The sequence below is a fragment of the Sciurus vulgaris genome, assembly GCF_902686455.1.
Source record: "Sciurus vulgaris genome assembly, chromosome: 5".
NCBI classification, from domain to species: domain Eukaryota; kingdom Metazoa; phylum Chordata; class Mammalia; order Rodentia; family Sciuridae; genus Sciurus; species Sciurus vulgaris.
The window spans coordinates 130,410,891-130,430,715 of record NC_136465.1 but is presented as its reverse complement, the minus strand read 5'-3'; the positions used below and the strand labels follow the sequence as shown (position 1 = coordinate 130,430,715).

The window sequence follows — 19,825 nt, the reverse complement described above, 5'->3', positions numbered from 1 at the left end:
TGATGATGATGGCCATAAGAGTCTTAAAATCAAATGGAATTTTATTTTTTAAAAAAGACAAGGGGAGAAACAAGGCCAAAGGTTTGGAAGTTGAGACAAACATCTTTAATAATAAAGGTTTTTAAATCTAAGAACTGTATGTTCATTTAGCTTTGGAGGCAGGCAAAGATTGGAGGAAGACATCGATTTACCTTTTGACTTTCAATAAAATTTATTCTAACCTGCCTAAGTTTTATCTATTTTTTGACCCTACCCTTTTTGATGTGACAACAGTGTAATGTAGATAATTTTTAGCTGTATAGCCCCCAAAATCTTTTCTGAAAACATTGTTTCATTAAACATCCTGCTTCATCATGGATTTTGGAACGAAGCAAACAATTTCATGTTTTATGATGTCAAGATCCAGGGCCCAGCGAAACCGGCTACACCCGAACCCCACCAGCACGCCCCCTATTGTTGCGCAGAGCGGGATCCAGGACCCGAGAGCCCTCCTAGAATGAAGCGCCCGCGGAGCTCCGCCCATCCCCATCCTGAGAGCCTCATTGGCCGGCCTTCCGCCCGCCATCTCTATTCGCCCTCTGGATTTGGCAAGGGAGGTGGGCGGCTCCCTTCCGGGCACTGATTGGTCAAATCGTAAAGACGGCGAGGGCCTCTGCGAAGTTTTATTGGTTTTAAGGCTTCAAAATGGGCGGGGAAAGGCAGAGCGACAGGTCTCAGGAGGGAGGCGCGGAGTGCGCCGGCGCGTAGTCGGGGACGCCAGGCCGAGGCATTTGCTAGGGAACCGACTGTTGTCGCCCCGCCCCCCGGGGCTTTTTGTCCCGTTAACTGTCGGAGTGGAGGGGCTCCAACGCCCGCCGACATGCCAGTGCGCTTCAAGGTGAGGCCGGGGTCTCCGAGCCTGAGGGCGGCTGGTGGGAGCCGCGACCGGGCGGGTGCGGGGCGCGGGCGCCGCGCTGGTTTCCTGCGCTGCGCATCTCGGCCCCGCAAAGGTTGCCAGCCCCCAGCCTGCCCGCTGTGGCCCTAGTGGATGCTCACTCCTCTTACTTGGCTCCCTCGTGGCTCTCACACACTTCCCAGTTACCGTGTGTGGGGATGTTAGGTGATATGAAGGCAGATTCATTCTGGGGAATTCAGAGGAGCAGAGACAGGAGGAAGACACCTTATACTGGGAACGAAAAGCGACTTCAGTTTGGGACACTTGGACCCATTTAACAGTTTATTTCCCCTTCCCTTTAAAACCGTAAAGTGTATGAATCTTTTAAAGGCTTGAGAAATGGGTAATTAGTAAAAAGAGAGTTTGGGCAGTACACTGTTTTCATAGTTGTGCATTTGTTTTAGGATTTAAGTTTCAGGTAGCTGTTCAGGAACTATCACTCTTCAACATAGTAGGTGACCACAGTGTTCCACAAACCCTGATTATAGTTCTTTTAAGGGCTTGTATCCAAAATGGGAGGAAGTGTGTCTTTCTTTGGTTGATTTTACTAATACATAAAAAGGCACTAGGCATGATACATAATATTGTGTACTGGGGCGGGGGGACTTGGTAGTGATGAGGAGTTAGGTTGTCACGGGTTATCAGATGCACTGACAGTTTGGAATCAGGGAACCAGCCAAAGGGGAATCTCTCAGATTCCCACTAGTACCTGCCTCAAGTTGTGAGGATTAAAGGATATAACACAAGAACTCCTTAGCACAAGTCTGGGTGAACATTAACTATTATTATGGAGCTTGTCTGTGTTTAATTATCAGTCTTGAGTCTTTCAACTCCTCCGTGTTTTGGAAATAATTTTTATTGATGCCTGCCTTAAAACAACTTTCATTAACTGCACTATACTCAAATTGTACTTTGCATTACAGGGACTAAGTGAATACCAGAGAAACTTTCTGTGGAAAAAGTCATATTTGTCAGATTCCTGTAATGCCTCGGTGGGGCGAAAGCACCCATGGGCTGGACTTAGATCAGATCAACTAGGTAAGTGGAGCAAACTAATAGCCATTATAACTTTAGTAAACCCTGGGCTCATTTTACACAATGATTTCTTTAAACTCCAGATGGTCTGACTGACTCATTCATTTAGTTAACAAATATTCATTGAAGGTTTACTATGGCTCCAAGTATCCCAGTATTTAGGGTTATATCCCTGAACCAAAATTCCTTAATTGTAGAGATAATATGTAATTAGTAATTCAAGAAATAAACAGAAATTTCAGGTTATATATGAAATAGTAGGAATGTGGGATAGATAACATGGGGAGAGGTGGATTGGAGGGAATACACTTTAGATTTGATAGTTGGGAAAGACTTTTCTAAGGAGGTGACATTTGAGCTGGAAACAGAAAGCCGAGAGAGGGGATAAGCCTGAGAAAGAGGACTCCCAAAGTCTTGAGGAATGGAAGCTCAGATAGATTGTGTCTTTCCCCAGGTTCATAGTAAATGGCAGAGCCATGATTTCTAATTAATCTGTTTTGTTCAGAGCCCATGAACTCAGAGGTGACATTTTTATTACATGTGTTGCATTCCCATGTCCCAGGAATTCTGAGCCCTGGGCCATAACAGAAAAGAGACAGACTGACTTTACTGTATCTGCTTGTTTAATTTCTCCCTCACTAGAGTATAATATCTCTGAGAGCAGGGCTCTGTCTTCTTGTTTCTTCTCAATTCCTAACTCAGGGCCTTGAAACACTCTACTACTTATTAAAACTGATTTTTGAATGAATGAATAAACCTGAATTTAAATCCACAGTAGTTGTATGATCTGGGTAAATTGAGCCTGTTTTGCCAAGTGAAACTCAGCCCATGGCACAGGATTGCTGGGAGGTATTAAAGAAGATGTTGCTTTTTAGGGCATTTGTATATGTGCACAGATCAGTGCTGGTGCCTCATGGGTGACGTGTGAGAATGACCGACATGTGGTATGTAAGTTCCTTAAATATTAAATGTTTGAAGCCAGGAAAAGGAAAGACTTATGGGCAGAGTACAAAGCCTGGGAAGTTACTGAAATAGGAAGAGTGTTTCTAGGATTAGGTTTGGGGAACAAAGGAAGAGTGGGCTTGAATGTGTGGCTCTTAGGATTCTTCTGAATTGTTAGGATGCTCAGCCCAAACATGACTTTAGAGATGCGGGTGTCCCTTGCTCCTCGGGCAGGGTGTTGGGAATACCCTTCTGCTCATAATCTTCTCTTTTCAAGTGATGAGGAATTCCATATTTTCAAGGCTCCATTAGATTTAGAATGCAAAATAAATCTTAATGTATAGCTATCCCACTGAAGGCCCAAAGGGATATGACGAACTGAACAATTGTTACCCGGATAGTTACCCCCATAACATTTTAACTTAGATCAACTACATTTGAGGGGACAGAGATGAAAAAAGATAATGGGAAAAAAGCCACTTTTGAGCAGGGTATGTTTGGAAGGAAGGAATGGTCTAGGGGAGGAATGTCAATGGGAATTTTAAGTAAGGGCAAAGGGTGAAACCAGAACTTCAGGGTGCTCAGAAGTGGAGGTGGGAGGTTAGCAAGGAACCATAGTAGTTTTACCGAGGACTGACTGTACTTTCTCTTAACATAGTGTGTTTATCACCCTGGGGATTTGCTGGGAGACAAGGGGCAGACCACTTGAGCATCTTCCCTTTGCCTTTGGTATACCTACCCAAATCCTGACTTTGTATTAAAACAGAGAGGAGTCCAAGGCAGTGTTCTTCAAACTTTTTTGCTTTCATACTTCCTAAAAGAATTTAGACAATCTTGATATCCACCCCTTATACATTTTAAAATTGATATTATTTTTATTTATGTTTTTATAGGTAGTTTATAAGAATGTACTTTCTGGCATATTAGATATTGGATAGATGCTTTATGTATATTTTGTTAAAAATATCAAAGCTGCCAACTTAGTTCATTCAATTTATGGAAGATGTTAATCATATAATTGTCAAAGTCATTTCTCACTGGCAAGCTGACCAGCCAAATTAGTTATTTTTATGAGAAAAAAATCTAACTATCTTTTAGTTCAAAATTAACATGCATACGTGCATTTCACATGACATCCCTCTCATGTACCTGAATTTTGATTCTAAGATAGGTGGATGGAAAAGATATGAAACTGTATTTAATAAGGTGCCATTCCTTTGTTATTTCAAGTCTGTCTTTCCTGTCAGCTGTTCTCCCTTAGGAATTGTGCTTTCTTGAATTGTCCCATTGTTTGTCTCCCCACCCTCTATATTTTCTTATACCTTGGGGTGATACACCATAGTAAGTATCAGGTGGGTTGAGAGGCATGCCTCTTTTGTAAAGTGGGAATAGGGTGATTATCAAAGGGGTGGTGGGAATGGAACTGCAGATGGCAGACGCAGCTCTTGGCAGATAGATCAGTGTAAAACAAGAGCACAAATGGAGTTAGGGATCTGGAAGATGTTCTTTTCTGTTTACTCCCCTGGGAAGTCTTAACCTTACCCATTTGAAGACCACAGGTCTAGGGAAGCCTGTGAGGATGGGAGCTCTGGGTTTGATGGTCAACACATCTGTGATAGTGGTGACGCAGCTCTTGGTTTTATCTTATCACCAATTTTCTGTCTGCCTTCCCTTTTCTTCCATTTCTGGCCTTCACACTCCTCCTCACTCGGCAGCAGTCTTCTTTCTCTTTAAAGAATGGCCCCAAACTGGGCCATTGTCTCAGTATTGTCCTTTGCAGAGCTCCTCTTACCTCAATAGACCATGAAGTTTCTGGACATTTGCTTGCCAGACAGAAGTATAGAAAAGTCAACTCTTGTTGAAAGGATTCATTATTTCTGATTCTCAGGAAATCAAGGCAAAAGGAGAACCAAGATCCAGCATAATGACATCTCATCCCTTCTCATCTTGGTCTGCTCTGCATAAGAGAAGCTTTGTGCAGAGCTCCAAATTTGACAGACCAGGGCCAATTGTTCTGTTAAGTAGAACAGGAAAGTAATTAGAGACTGAGGCAACGTGTCCTCCCTGGCTTGCCGTCTATTCATCTTGTAATTCTAGTGACTTGTGTAAAGATAACCTGAGCATTGTGACCCCAATTTTTAATTTATGGTTATGGTTAAGCTTTTAATACTTGCAAAATGGGGATAGGGTGATTGAAGAAAAATTAAATATTTTATGTTGAAAATGTACTTAGCTTTTTATCCTGAAAACACAGGAAACTGTGTTTGTGGGTGTATGTATATATATCTTCAACTGAAATTTTAAATTCTGTTTCTCCTTTCATAGGTGTTATTACAGTTTTCTTTGTAACTTTGTGGTTTGGTAGCTATTTTTGTATGCTATGTTTTGTAGGAATCACCAAAGAGCCCAGTTTTATTTCAAAAAGAAGAGTTCCTTACCATGACACACAGGTTTCAAAATCTCTGGAGTGGAATGGAGCTATCTCAAAGAATGATGTGGTTGGATCACCAGAAACTAAAGCCCTAGAAACACCAACATCGCAAGAGGTGAAACAAAATGATGTCAACCAAGATAGAGTTCTCTCACTAGAGGGCTCCAGGGTTCCCAAGAGAACAAGATCTCATTCTGCAGACTCCAGAGCTGAAGGGGCTTCATGTACTGTGGAAAAGAACGAGGATGTAATAATGAACCATGTACCTGTTAATGAGAATGTGGAACTGGAACATTCTACCAAGCTTCTTTCTGAAAATGTAGATAATGGGGTAGGCATAGTCACTGTACTTCTTTTCGAAGGCCTAGACTTCTTTATTGGTTTCATCATCATTTCAGTAAATGTTCCTGTTTCACGTCTGTGGTGTAGTTGATAAGGAAGCTGCTGACTTCAGTTATTGTGAATGGTTCTATTCTTAATACTTAATTTTTGTGCTGGTTTTACTAAGATATGCCTTCATTGGGTGGACAGCCTGCCTCTGGATTTTAGTCATCAAAATCAGTATCTGAGTCCTAAGGGAGAGATCAAGTTGAGACAGAAAGGGAGTAGGCCATTACTTCTGGCAGAGGTGCTGAGCTGACTTCTACCCATCCCCATTTCAGTTTCTTATTGTGTACCAGCAAGAAAACAAACAGAATCTCAATTGACCAAATGCAAAAGGAAGGAGAGTTCTGGCTGGCTGTCAAAGATCTTGCAGTTCTGCTCTCTTTTGTCACAGCTGGCCTGCCACTGGTCCCCGTGAGCACATAAGCAGAGGCTCAGGGGCTCCTTTGTGAGGATCTCATTGCCTCCAATCCATGGCTCCTTCCCTGTTTCATGTCCACCACTGACTGGAACCCTGCAGAGGTGACTTCAGAACGCTGGAGAAGAATCTGTGGCTTGTTGAGAAAGCTAGGGGTGCAAGGGAATCAAGGAAGGTGATGTGTGAGTCTGGTGGGCAGGGGAAGGGGGTGTCCATATAAGCAATGTGTGGATTAGGCAAGGTACTGTATTTTTTTATTTGTTTGTCTAGTAATAAATTTAATTATGAGTGATTGGAAGGAAGGGACTGAGAGATGGCACCTTTTTCTGGGGTGCATAACAGTCCCTTGACAGTACTAAGAAAGTATTAAGAATGGAATTTGAAATAGTTTAACAGTTTAAATAAGATAATTTAAATGTTTAAAAAAGCTTGCTGTGCAATAATGTGCATAGAGTTAGTGATACTGTGAAGTTGCCCTCAAAATTTGTTAAGAGGGTAGATTTCTTGTTATGTGTTTTTAAGCACAATTGAAAAGAAAGCTTGAGTAGAAATTTTTAATGGCTTTGAGTGGTGTTTTTTTTTTTTCTAACAGTTGGATAGACTTCTACGTAAGAAAGCTGGATTGACAGTTGTTCCTTCACATAATGCCTTGAGAAATTCTGAATATCAAAGGCAGTTTGTTTGGAAGACCTCTAAAGAAACTGTTCCAGTGTTTGCAGCCAATCAGGTAGTTTAAAGGATGTAATACATTTCTAAGTATCATCATCTGATGTAGTGATGTAGAATTATACAGAACTAAAAGCTAAAAGAATTTTGGTACTTAAGTAGGCCTGGAGGCAGGTTCTAGAAAACTGAGAATGAGAGTTTTACTAAAATCCTCTTATTACTTATGATTTATAGCAGTAATATTACTGTCCTAGGCTACTGATGATCATTGTTGCCAGATCCATCACATACACTAAATATGAGACAGGGTAATGAAAACTTGGGGAACTGGTAAGTTTTTGCATGCTAAAAGATTTTTTTATTAAAAATTTCATTAAATGGGTTTTATTCTAAAATGTTGTGCTTAGTTTACTACTATTTTTGCATTTTTCTGTCTTTTAAGAAAGACATAACTAGTTTGGATATATATTTTAATAAATATAAAATACATTGAAGTAACACAAGAAATGTAATTTTGTCTTTTTATCAGATGAACAATAATAATTACTTCCAGTTTATAAAATTCAAAATGTGATACTAGATTTCATTATACTTTTGTACAATTTTAGATATTCTGCTATTTTATTACTATAATCTTCTAGATATTTCTTAGGCTCTGAACCCTGGTTTATTTTCTTAACCATACTTCAAGGCCTAGGTATGAAATATCTCTACTTTTAATGTCTCTAGGACCCTTGACACTTAGTCTTTTCTATTTCCTGGTCTTTGTGCTTTTCTTTATAAACACACATACTCCTTCATACCCTGTCACACTCATTTTCTCCTGTACTTCAACATGCACTAGTATACTTTATATACCTTTAAAGACTAAGAGGATAGTTAGGTTCTGCAGGACAATGATGTCATTCATCTTACACGAGGTAATAACACCAGTAATTGCATAAATTGTGGCAGCTTTGGGCTTATCTGTTATTGAAACCTAAAACATTTTAGGAACATATTAGCCTGTAAATAGGTTCAGTACTTCTTTTGCTTGTTCACAGATATTCTTGGATTATAAGTACCTAAAAAAATTACTTTATTGTGATTGTTCAGTTTTCATGGAGTATTTGACCCATAAGCTAAAGCTGATTCAAATCAGAACCATATTGACAGATTTTACATGTCAGTGAAAGCATTGTGTAGAACTGTTATTTTTATAGTATTAAAAGTACAATATGAAATAAACCACTAACAATATCTTTACTAGTAATCTTATTACTTTCATTAGTGTGGTTTTAAAGACTTCTTTTGGAAGCAAATGTGCTTTGTAAGTTCAAAAGCATATCAGTTTCAGGGTCTATGACTTAAAGAGCTCTATGACAAACTTTCATTACTTGATGAGGAACCTGTAATAGAACTGTTCAGTTTTATTTTATCAGATACCTATCCTCTGAAAGGATGTCTTATATTAATATATAAAGGAGTCAGAACAGCTTTTGACTGAAAAGTCCTTGAGATTATATTGTATTTAAAAAGGTGTACTGTTTGGATTAGATCTGCATGAAGATGTTCCGTTTAGTATTTTAAAGCAATACTGTAGACCTTACTTAAACTGCCTATCTTTTCCATTTGACTTCCTTGCAATCAGTGGCTGTATACCATAAGATGGAAACCATATGGTAAAACATTAAGGATAAAAAGAACCATTTAATGTAATTACCTGAACTTTATTCTTACCTTAATGAAAAAACTAAAAATAAGGAAACAAAGGAAAAACTAGATCAAACACATCAGGTATTCAAAATATTAAGAATTTTACCTTGTTACAGGAAGAAAGAAAATTTGTCAAGGAGGGAACAAAACCTGTAGAGCTGACAGCCTAATTGCCTTAATACAATTAATGCTTATTTATATTATTCAAATATTTCTGTTTTACTTATTCCATTACCAAACGGATGGGAGGTTGGGTGTAGGTAGCTGGGGAGAATAGATGAAACATATGTGTGGCTTATTACTTATTTTGGCTTAAGCATTATTTTGATTGCAGTTACTATTGTTCAAAACATAGTAATGAGTATAGAAAATTTGACCTTTGGATATTAATTAGACATATGAAGTGAAATTACAAATACTCATATATAATTTTGCTTTTTTGTATCCTATAATTCAACTTTATATATGATTTTTTTTTAAAAAGCAACTAAAGATCTGAGTTCTTTATTAATTGACAAAAAAACTAAACTAAACTAATTTTTGTTTTAAGGTTTTCCACAATAAAAGCCAGTTTGTTCCACAATTCAAAGGTAATCCAATTGTCCATGAAACTGAATACAAAAGAAATTTCAAGGGTTTATCTCCAGTGAAAGAACCAAAACTAAGAAGCGATCCAAAAGGAAACGGAAATCTTGAAACTATATCTCCTGAAAAGAAGGTATTCATCAACTCTACCTACAAACAAACAAATCCCCATGATTTTAGACTACGTTTTATTTCACTATCACATGAGATGTAATTCTTCCTTCCTTCCTTCTTTCCTTCCTTCCTTCCTTCCTTTACTAGTGCATTTATTCTTTTGTTTGTTCATCATATGCCAGATGTTCATCAAGTACTTACTTGGAGCCAGGCACTGGGTCAGTGCTGAGATTACACGATGATAAGCACCAAGCAGCTCTTAGGCTAGAGGGAGACATATATAAGTAATTAAAAATAATGCAGTATGATGAGCACTTAGCAATACAGCACTTAAGTCTGTATCTGATAGCAAATGATTGTTGACCTTACAGTAATGTACGCTGCAGGTGTAATAGGAATGATAGAAACACATATTTTAAATTAAGTAATAGAAGTTAAATACAAACACATACATATGTATTTTACACCAAAACCTTAGCATGCCAAATTATAACTACTATAATTCATACAACTTATATACAATATAATAGTTGCTTCAGTGTGTGAAATTGTACCTGTTTTAAGTAACAGCATCAGGGCTAAAATCATAAATGACAGGAAAATGAAATATAAATATTATTTTTGAGTCCCCTGTAATGTTGATAACTTGATACTTTATGGTTTCTAAAAATAACGAGTATGTGACTGAAAGTAAAATTGTGTGTGTGTATGTATTTGGGTTTCTTTTAACTGGCATTCTTGGGGAAAAATGTTAAGGTACTCAGTAAAGCATTGTGGTAACTTATTCATCAGAACTTTACACTTAATTACTGAAACAAATGTAAATTTAGAATGTCAAAGGAAAATCTAAGATCACTGTTCAATATGTAGTAACATTAAGTTCGATTATTTAGATGTGTATTTGTTAATCTTCCCTAGTGAAGGCTCTAAATTCTTTGTTAGAAAATAAAAAAAACTATATCCTGAGTTATATTTCTCAAAAACTAACAAGATTTACTGGTTTCAAAACTTATCTATTGATTTGTTGTGATTTCTGTTATCTTTAGTAGTTAAAGCTTATTCTAAAAACAGAAATGGAATATAATGTCCATGTCTAACTTTATAACATCTGTTTCTACTTTAATGTATAATATATTTGAAGCATAAAAACTTAAATTATTTCCATTTTAGTGTAATAAAACAGATGACCCTTTAAAATTAGAAGCAGAGATGGCCTCAAAGGACTCAAACCAGCCTAAAAAGAAGCTTACTCCTTGGAGACATCAGAGGCTTGGGTGTGTATTTTAGAAAACTATCATGGTATTTAGGTGGTCAACATAGCAAAATATTTACCTTCATTTCCTCTCTGTTAGGAAGGTGAATTCTGAATATAGAGCAAAATTTCTGAGCCCAGCTCAGTATTTATATAAAGGTGGAGCTTGGACACATGTGAAGGAAAATGTGCCAGATCAGGTGAGTGTGTGCTATTTTCCCTTTGTTTTCAATCTGTATACCAATTTAATTTCATAATGAGTTTTATTTAGTAACTGAGACTACAGCCTAAAGGTATATGCTATGTAATAGCACTAAAAGTATCAGGAGCTGCAAGCCATACACATTAGAATACGATTTACCAATGTGTATACTATTTTTATACCAAAGTCGTCTTAGGGATTAGTATTTATTATTAAAATGTTTAAAGTTAAAAACTTTTGTTTCACAATAAACCACTTGATTGTGTTAATAAACTCAATTTACAGAATTATAGCATCATAGATTTGATTCTTTTATGACAGTCAAACCTCCAGTCAGTGTGTATCATTACTGTCTCTAGGCAAAAGGAAGGTGCAGCCTGAGTTCTTAGAAGTTAAGTTCTAGTGTTGGGTACCCTGATATAGGAGAGAAACTTTGGGGATCTAAAGATAGGTCTGAGGAAAGAGTAATTATTCCCCAGAGCTGAGAATTGTTACTTCACTAGAGTTTCTTATAGGCAAAGGATAAGCAATGGAGCATTTTTAGTTATCATTTAATCAGCATCTTTAAAACCATATCTTGAAAGTTCTTTTTCTTTCTTTTCTGTGTGCATAAACGTAATTAAAGATATTAGTAAACATTCTTCTCCCATCATTCTAAAGAGAGGGATAATTTGGATGGGGAATGAATCTCTTACTTAGCTTGGTACTTAAAACCATTGCCACGGGTTGCATGCCCTTAGCGAAGGTGCTGGCACTTTGAGCTTCTGGCTCTTTAAGCTAGCAACTCCCAGACACATTTCTTGGCTGCTTCTGGGCTTTGAATAGTTCTAGGAGGTTACTTGGTTCCTTCTACTGTGGTTGCTCTTGGTGCTTTCTACCTGAGCATGGCTCAGAGTTAGTATAGGCAGAGTAAGAGACAAATCTCCAGCTGTCCCAGATTTTATCTGGGGCAACATTCATCAATTCACCTTAGTGAAATCAAGTTAAAAAGTTGAGCATCAAAAGCAGCCCTGATGGAAGAAAGAAGTCAAATACATTCATTTTTATTGTTTAATTTTTTTATTATCTTCTTTTATTGGTGCACTCTAATTACATAAAATAATGGGATTTGTTTTTACGTATTTATACATGTATACATTATAGCAATGCAATTTGGTCAGTTTTGTTCTCAGTACCTCCCTTCTCCCTCCTGTCCTCCCTCCCACTGGTCCCCTTCCTCTACTTTATTGGTCTCTTCTCTGTTTTCATGAGATTCCCCTCCCACCTCCCTCCTTGCCTGGCCCCCTTGCTTTTTTTTGCTCTAGCTTGAGTAATGAGCAAACCTTGACTTTGAGAATTTGGCTTATTTCACTTATTGTAATGCTTCAGCTAAACTCTTGAGCTGCTTATGAGTGTCCCAGATCTTGGCAAGGAACTGTGCTCTGTGATAGGGCCAGGGGAAAAGCCAAGGACATAGACAGAACATAGTTGGGTCACTGAGGTGGCCACTAAATAGGGTTGTCTGCTGACCTGTCATGCTTGGGCACTTTACTAAGGGGAGATGGTGAGAAACTCTTGTTTTGAAAAGATTATTTCCTAGTCTCTTCAGACATCTTTACACTAAGGTGAATTGATGTTTAGGCCTCATATATAAACATTTAATGGACTGAGAAAATTATTAGGTTGAAGTCATGATAAGAGGAAATTCCTGATACTTCCCCAATGGTAGAGAATATTGTTGTTAATTTAGATGTTTTTTTCAAGGTTTCCTATTGTGATATCTTGTAATCAATTATTTAATTTATTAATTGATACTGGTATTTGTAAATATCCAAATTAGAAGTATAGTTTGCCTTAAGTTCTTTTGAGAAAAATAATTTTAAAAAGTAAATTGGAATTTGAAAATAATTAAAAATTTACTCTAAGAAGTCAGTGTCAGTGTTATTAGTAAGTTTTTGTTAACCAAGTTATAGACATTTAACAAGGGCCATACTTTATTTAGATCTTGGATCCCTCCTCTCCTTGCCCAAAGACATTTACAGTATGTGACTGATAATGAGGTACCTAAATATAAGGCATTCTGTCACTTCCCCCTCCTAAAATTTAATGAAGGTGTATATTCATACTCTTTAAATGCACTTTGACATCAGTGAATTTTATCATGAAAATATTGTCACTTTTTGAGTCATGATACAGTTTTCTAGTCCAGATATCAATCTTCATTTTCTTCTATATTGTTGAAACTGGTACTTTTGGAATCTATTTATAGTCAAGTCACTGGGTATTTTATCCTAAGGCCTCAGTACCTGTTCACTAAGTGGTTGCCTTTGTCTGGTGGTTTTGTCTGTCATCTCTCTAATATAACCACTTGTACAATTGTTTTATTTATTTATTTATTTATTTATTTATTTTTTGTAAACAAATGGGATACATGTTGTTTCTCTGTACATGGCGTAAAGGCATACCATTTGTGTAATCATAAATTTACATAGAACAATGTTGTTTGATTCATTCTGTTATTTTTTTCTTTTTATAAAGTGCTTACTTACAAGATTGTTTTAAATAACAACCAAAAGTTGCAATTGTTAGATCCCTGTTCTCAGAAAAATTGCTGAATTGTGTTAAATTTATTTTTTGCTTGATTGTTAGGTAATCTTTCAGTCCTCCAAAGCATCGGTTGAGGTATCGGCTGAGGTAATGGAAAGACACATTAGAATAGGACCCATAGAACTTTGTTTCAATATAAAGTCTCACGTTCAATAGTCATAAAATTCAACAGACTAAGGACTAGGTATAAAGTGACTCCTCTTTTTTGGGGGAATGATTTATTTTTATTTTTACTTTTTTTTTTAAATTTTGAGACAGGGTCTTGCTAAGTTGCTCAGGGCCTCGTTAAGTTTCTGTGGTTGGCTTTGAAAATTTGCAATCCTTCTACCTCAGCTGAGCCACTTGGATTACAGGTGTGCACCACCTTGTCCAACTGAGGCACGATTTTTGAGAAAAAGATTTTTTCCCTTCAGTTTTCTGAATTTGATTTTTCTGCATATAAACTTCAAATGACTTTTAATTCTTGATTTGGATAAAGTTTAATTCTTAGTTTGGAAAATGTAATGGAATAATGAAAAATCCTACTGTAGCATTTGTATCTTAATCTGATGGCCTTACTTAACTGAGAAAGGTTTGCGTATATTGTTTTGGGTTGGAAATGACTTATATCTCTCCTTTTTAGTGGCTCTAGTTGTGGTTGTAGGGGTTGTTCTTAATCTACACTATTCATTTTTTTAATCTTTACTTTGGGAGATGTCAGCCTCTTAAGTTCTCATCTTAGTTTTAGAATTCTGGAAGTTTAAAGGCCTGCATTTGTGAAAACAGAGCATTAGTATCAAGATTATTCAAAAAGATTGCTAATAAAGAAAATTTAATGCATCAAGTTTTAAATGTCAGTAAAAATGGAAAACTAAAATTTTACAGAATTTCTATGAAGTATCTTCTCTCCTTCCTTTTTAAATATAATTGGTATCAAAACTGGATCTTCATCCATTTTCTCATTGAACAAGCAATAAGGTGCTCCCACATGGGAAGAATGCAGCCTCCTTTACTGCTCCTTCACACTCTGCCTAACACACAGGGATGTACTGATTGGATCCCCTTTTGAACCTCTTCTTAAGTTTATAGCTCACTGGTTTATTGTGACATAGACTGTGCCAGTATTAGAATGTTTAAGTACAGGTTAATTGGACTAGAAACTCACTGAGTACCAGGGAGTTTCTTGCTTATCTCTGACTGTTAGGTAGCTCTGCAGCTCAGGTCTACTTCTTTGTCCATATTCAGAAAAGGTTATGGAGTCAGTGCTTATCTGCTGCATTCCCACTCACCTCAAGGAGTTCATAGGTTAGTGGAAGAGGACTTTGAGAACACAGAGGGAGGGAAGTGATGCTAAAGCATATGAACTTCGTGTGGGTAATAGAGTGGCATGAAACGTGGAATGTGGGCACTTCCTAGACATACAATCAGGAGTATGTCAAGGCACTTTATAAGAAGGTTCCTGTGCATTCAGAATACACTGGTTGAACATTCAACAGACAACCCATGTGTTTTAGTTCTACCAGTTAAATACAAAACCCACTACTAGACATTTTCTGTCAAGTGTAGCAGTTGAAAGAAATGAAAAACAAGCATATTTGGATTTTTTTCAGGGGCAGGGAAGAAAACAATATTTCAAAATATCTTTTAGGATTTTTTTCACGTTTAGCTCAGAGTATTAGGACTTTGTAGGGATCATGTGGTTTCTTATGCCCTTTACTCTATATTCACCTTTCTTATAAGGTGCTGTTTTTTGCTTTGTCTATTTCCTTAAAAAGTACCACTTTAAATCCCTTTGCTTTCAAAAGAGTGTCTTGTTTAGGAACTGAGGATGTTCCTTCAATGGCTTTTGCATTGCTAAGTTTCATTTCCTTTTTTTTTTTTTTTTTTTTTTGCCTCTAAGTGAAACAAAAACAATTCTGTAACAATATCATGATATCCTTTTAATGCTAATGGTCTACTTTTATGATAGAAAATGTTAGAGTTTTTTCAAGAATAAAGATTTTTAAGCAGAATTTTAAGGGTAAAGCTTTGATTTATGTATTTTTTTACATTGTGCAATTGTATTTAGTGAAGCCAGTAGGTGGCAATATAACGTATAAAATAAAAGGATTTCAAATGGGTATAAGGCTTCTTTTCATAGGAAAATGTTATTTGCACATTAAGGAATTCAAATTATCGCATAGTTATCAGAATATTCTTTTTATATCTTGTCATATTGTTGAATATATTTTAATTATTATTTTGTTGGAATTTATTTTTTTAATTAGTTCTTTTTAGGTATACATGACAGTGGAGTGTATTTGGATATATTATTCATACATGGAGTATTACTTATTCATTCCATTCTTGTGATGATATACATGATGTGGTGGAATTTCTTTTTAATTATGTATTTAGTATATATTTTTTTTTAAAAAGTTGAGATTTCTGATTTTAAGGGAATTTGAGGGATTCGGAGAGGGAAATTCACAACTCTCAGTAGAGTCTTCTATAGTAGTAGCAGCTGTATATAAAGCTGGAAATAAATCCATAATGGGAGTTTCTGGCATGTAAGTACTTTTTCAGAGGTAGGGAGATAGGAATAGATAGGCATCAGTTTACCTGTCACCAACAGTATCCCAGCCATGCAAGAATGTGGTTGGTTTTCAAGATAATACTAAGATACCATGGTTACTGAATTAATCATTACTAAAAATGTTAAGAAATACTGTTTGATAAGTTTAGTATGTATGTATAAGGAGGAATAATGATTGCAATATTTCATTATTATTCATCATTTCATTAATATTCAGTTAAGGCACTAACCTATCATTAAGTATGTTTCTGTATTCCTCCCCTAGGGTTCTCTAAATGCCATGTGGTATGCAGAGGTTGGTTGCTTTTGAGTTTTTTAAAACTGTAATAATGCATCAAATCCTTGTCTAATTTAAGTTGTAATAAAAAGTAGTTGTCAATATTTTTCTTAGTTCCTACAAATTTCTCCCTGCCTTCTGGTCTGAAATAAAATACCTGCATCATGCTTTAGCTTGATTGTTTTAATTTTTGCTTAAGTGCACATAGTCTGATGACTGTATGTGGCTATTTTCACCTTCTTTTCTCCTTGGTCCCTGGCTGTATTTGTGCAGTGTTTTGCTACTTTGTGATATTTATAAAGGAGCATTTACAATAATGGATATTGTCTGAATCTCCTGCATAGGTTAAAGAACTCCGAGAAAAGGCTGAGTTTTATAGGAAACGAGTTCAGGGAACACATTTTTCTCGGGACCATCTGAATCAGATTCTGTCTGATAAAAACTGCTGTTGGGATGTCTCCTCAACCACAAGCTCGGAGGGAACCATTAGTAGCAACATCAGAGCCTTAGATCTTGCAGGGTGAGATTTCTTTGTGGATGGTGAGAAAGTATGTTGTAGTTGATGTGACTCATGGAGTGATATAGGAAGATGACATGCCTACTCAAAATTTGTCTTTTGGTCAAATGAAAATATGTCCACCACTTATTTCATTATTTTAATATTATTTTCTGTGTAAAATAAAGATACATATATATGTATACATAATTTTACATATAATTTTTTGCACACACATGCGATTTAAGTATTTGCATATAAATAATACATAATGTAATTCTGGAAGGCTGGATTTTATAATATTCTTTGTCACAGTAGCAAAATTAGAATGATTATATGGCAGATATAAAAGGACTTTAGAAATTATAAAAAAGAAAGGCAACAACAGTAAAAACTGAGACAATATAAGCTATTAGTACATATCCATTATCATTCTTTAATGGATTTTGTGACTAATATGGAGCTTGGCCCCTTATTTTATGGAAAAATTCTCTGCTGTTTTAGGTTTTAAAGTGAACATGATTTAATTATTTGGAAGAGAAATTACATATTGATTTATAGTAAATAAAATAGCTTTTAGTTATTATAGTATATCAATATAATCATGAATACCATATTAATCTGTAAATTCTAATTATACTACATCTGATTTAAAAGTCTAGTCTTTAATCATAAAATCTAGTCTTTAATAATGTATCAAAAAGATGAATCTAAAGTATGAAATTTGAATCAGTGTATTTGGTTCCAAGTATACTTGAATTTGTGCATAACACTAATTTAATAACTGAACAAGTAATACCATGGGGGTCCTAGTGTATGCAAGAAAATTCCAGTTTTGGGGCTAAATATGACTTTTGCCACCAGAGGTGCAGTTATTTTGCATGAAGGTAGGAGTAAGGGAAGAGAAATATTTTGAAATATTTTAATAGGAACTTGAGATGGTAACTTTCATTTATGATATACTCTGAAATGAACTCTATTAGAATTTTTGTTCAATACCTGGACAAGGCAGTATTTGTGAAAAGCATACAGTTGTAAACAGTGGAAGGAAATGATGATCTCACTGTAATTAGTATAAACTGGAAATCTCAAGCTACTCAAATTTAAAATAAAACTTATTTTGTTATGCAGAGATCCTACAAGTCATAAGACTTTGCACAAATGCCCTGCTACAAAACCAGAAGAAAAAAAAGACATCTTGGAAGAACAGCCCCAGAAAAATACCACAGAGGAAGTGGGCATGTCAGGTTCTCCCACCATGCCTGTTAGAAGGCGGCTGGCTTGGGATGCAGAGAATGCTGGTGAAGACATACAGAAACAGCCCAACGGGGAGGAAGAGCAGGAAGAGGAAAGGGAAAGAGACAAGCAGGTGTACATGGGAGAGCCAGAGAAGATGGACATGCACGAGGCATCTAAGGCAGACAAGATAAAAGAAGGGTGAGAGTTTTAAATTTCTCAGTGTATAGAGTATTATCATACATGACTAATATGTATTTGTTTTGTTACTAAGTATAGTGGTTTACACTTTTAAACTTGTGACTAATAAAGAGCAGATTTAAATACTTTAATGTTACGAAGTAGTCACTGCTATATTGTTATAATTTGATTCACTCAGATATTTGAGTCACCACTAATTGGTAATGAACACTTAAAACTCTGAGCTACTTGTGGAAAAAGTAGGATTATTTTATCTGTGTCCTGGAGTTTTTGTCATATTTGCAAATGTGTCTGGAAGAATGACTTTTTTGTATTTTAAGTAAAAAGTGCATGTTAACTAATATCAGATGGTTGTATGAAAAAAGAAAGGATAATGTTTTATAGAATTTTTTTTAAAAGTGACTTCTGAAGCCAGCTACTTCCTGTTGTTTTACTTGCAAATTGTTTTGGGGATTGGTTCTGCACCATTGGTAGTGATGCTTTTGTCTCTAGTCCAAAGCCCTTGTTCCTTCGTGGGTATTGCAGCTAATGTGGGGCCTGGGTCCTGAGTTCTCAGCTGTGTTGTTGTTGACTTGCAGTGATTTCCCCCGCCCTTTTCTAGAATTCAGTCCCTCTTAACTGCATATGGACTTGTTATTTTTTCAGAAACAAAATGACCTTCTCTTATGTTTTGTATTTTATTGTTGCACAATGCTGAAAACTATTTTTTAATCATATTTTCCAAAGGAAATGCTTCCTAATAGATTGTTCCAATTTGTAGGTCGAGTTCTTCTGTATCCTCAGGAAATGGAGGCAGGCTTCCTACTCCAAAACTGAGAGAACTTGGTGGAATCCAGAGGACTCATCATGATCTTACTACTCCAGCTGTTGGTAATAGGCGAGCACTGCACAGTTCTTGTTCCACTACTTTTTCTAAGTATTAAGGTAGTTTAATTGAAACCTGTCTTCTGCATTTTTCCAGGTGGAGCTGTTTTAGTGTCCCCAAGTAAAGTGAAGCCTCCAGCCCCAGAGCAGAAGAGAAGAATGTCCTCTCAGGATTGTTCAGAAACTTCAAAGAATGATTTTACTAAGGTAAATATTTATATCTGAGGGAAGAACATATCTTGTAGCAGATTATTTTTGTCACATGTAATAAGTGAATGATAGGTATTGAGTGGCAACATTGCGTTGTTGCGGATATGCTTTCAGATCTTCTTAGTAGTGACTCAACAGGAAGAGAGAGAGAAGAAAAAAGGTATTATTTACTAAGCACCAACTGTGTAGCAGTTGTATTCCAACTATGTTCCAGGCACTATATTTTAGTCTTGGAGATATAGCAGTGAAAAATAGCAGAAGTCCTGGCCTCAATGAATTTGAGGGAAGAGAGACAAGATAGCTAGGTAAAATATATAAGTAGTGATAAAGGCTAAGGAGAAAAATAAAGCAGGGGAAGTAAATGACACGTGGCCAGGGAGGTCTTTCCTGAGAGTGAGGGCAATAGAGGAAAATGTGAAGAAGGTCAGGGATTGACTCATAAGTATCTAGAAAGGAATTCTAGGCAAAGGAGAGCAACAAGTGCAAAGTCCAGAGGTGAAAAGATGCCTGGTTCCTCCAGGGCTAGCCAGGAGGTCATGTGACTAGAACATCGTAGTTCAGAGACACAATGGCTTGCTAAATTGTGTAGGACCTTATAGCTCATAGGAAAGACTTTGAATTTTATTCTTAGAGAGAAGAGAAACTATTGAAAGGACTAGGAGTGATATGATTTAGCTTAATTTTTCCAAAGTCACTGTAGCCACTGTGTGGAAAATAGACAGTAGGTGAGCAAAAACACGTAT

General features: G+C 36.3%; 1 protein-coding gene across 1 annotated transcript in view; it reads left to right on the top strand.

Moving 5' to 3' along the window:
* Positions 1–737: 737 nt before the first annotated feature.
* MDM1 (Mdm1 nuclear protein) overlaps positions 738–19,825 on the top strand; it is a 32,815-nt gene continuing 13,727 nt past the window's right edge. Inside the window, exons 1-12 of the mRNA XM_079142811.1 lie at positions 738–877; positions 1,858–1,972; positions 5,303–5,673; positions 6,737–6,871; positions 9,056–9,223; positions 10,375–10,478; positions 10,557–10,656; positions 16,064–16,093; positions 16,420–16,595; positions 17,703–18,008; positions 18,769–18,878; positions 18,970–19,079. Of these exons, the coding sequence (XP_078998937.1) occupies positions 860–877; positions 1,858–1,972; positions 5,303–5,673; positions 6,737–6,871; positions 9,056–9,223; positions 10,375–10,478; positions 10,557–10,656; positions 16,064–16,093; positions 16,420–16,595; positions 17,703–18,008; positions 18,769–18,878; positions 18,970–19,079 (1,743 nt within the window). The 5' untranslated portion in view covers positions 738–859. The remainder of the gene's footprint in view (positions 878–1,857; positions 1,973–5,302; positions 5,674–6,736; positions 6,872–9,055; positions 9,224–10,374; positions 10,479–10,556; positions 10,657–16,063; positions 16,094–16,419; positions 16,596–17,702; positions 18,009–18,768; positions 18,879–18,969; positions 19,080–19,825) is intronic.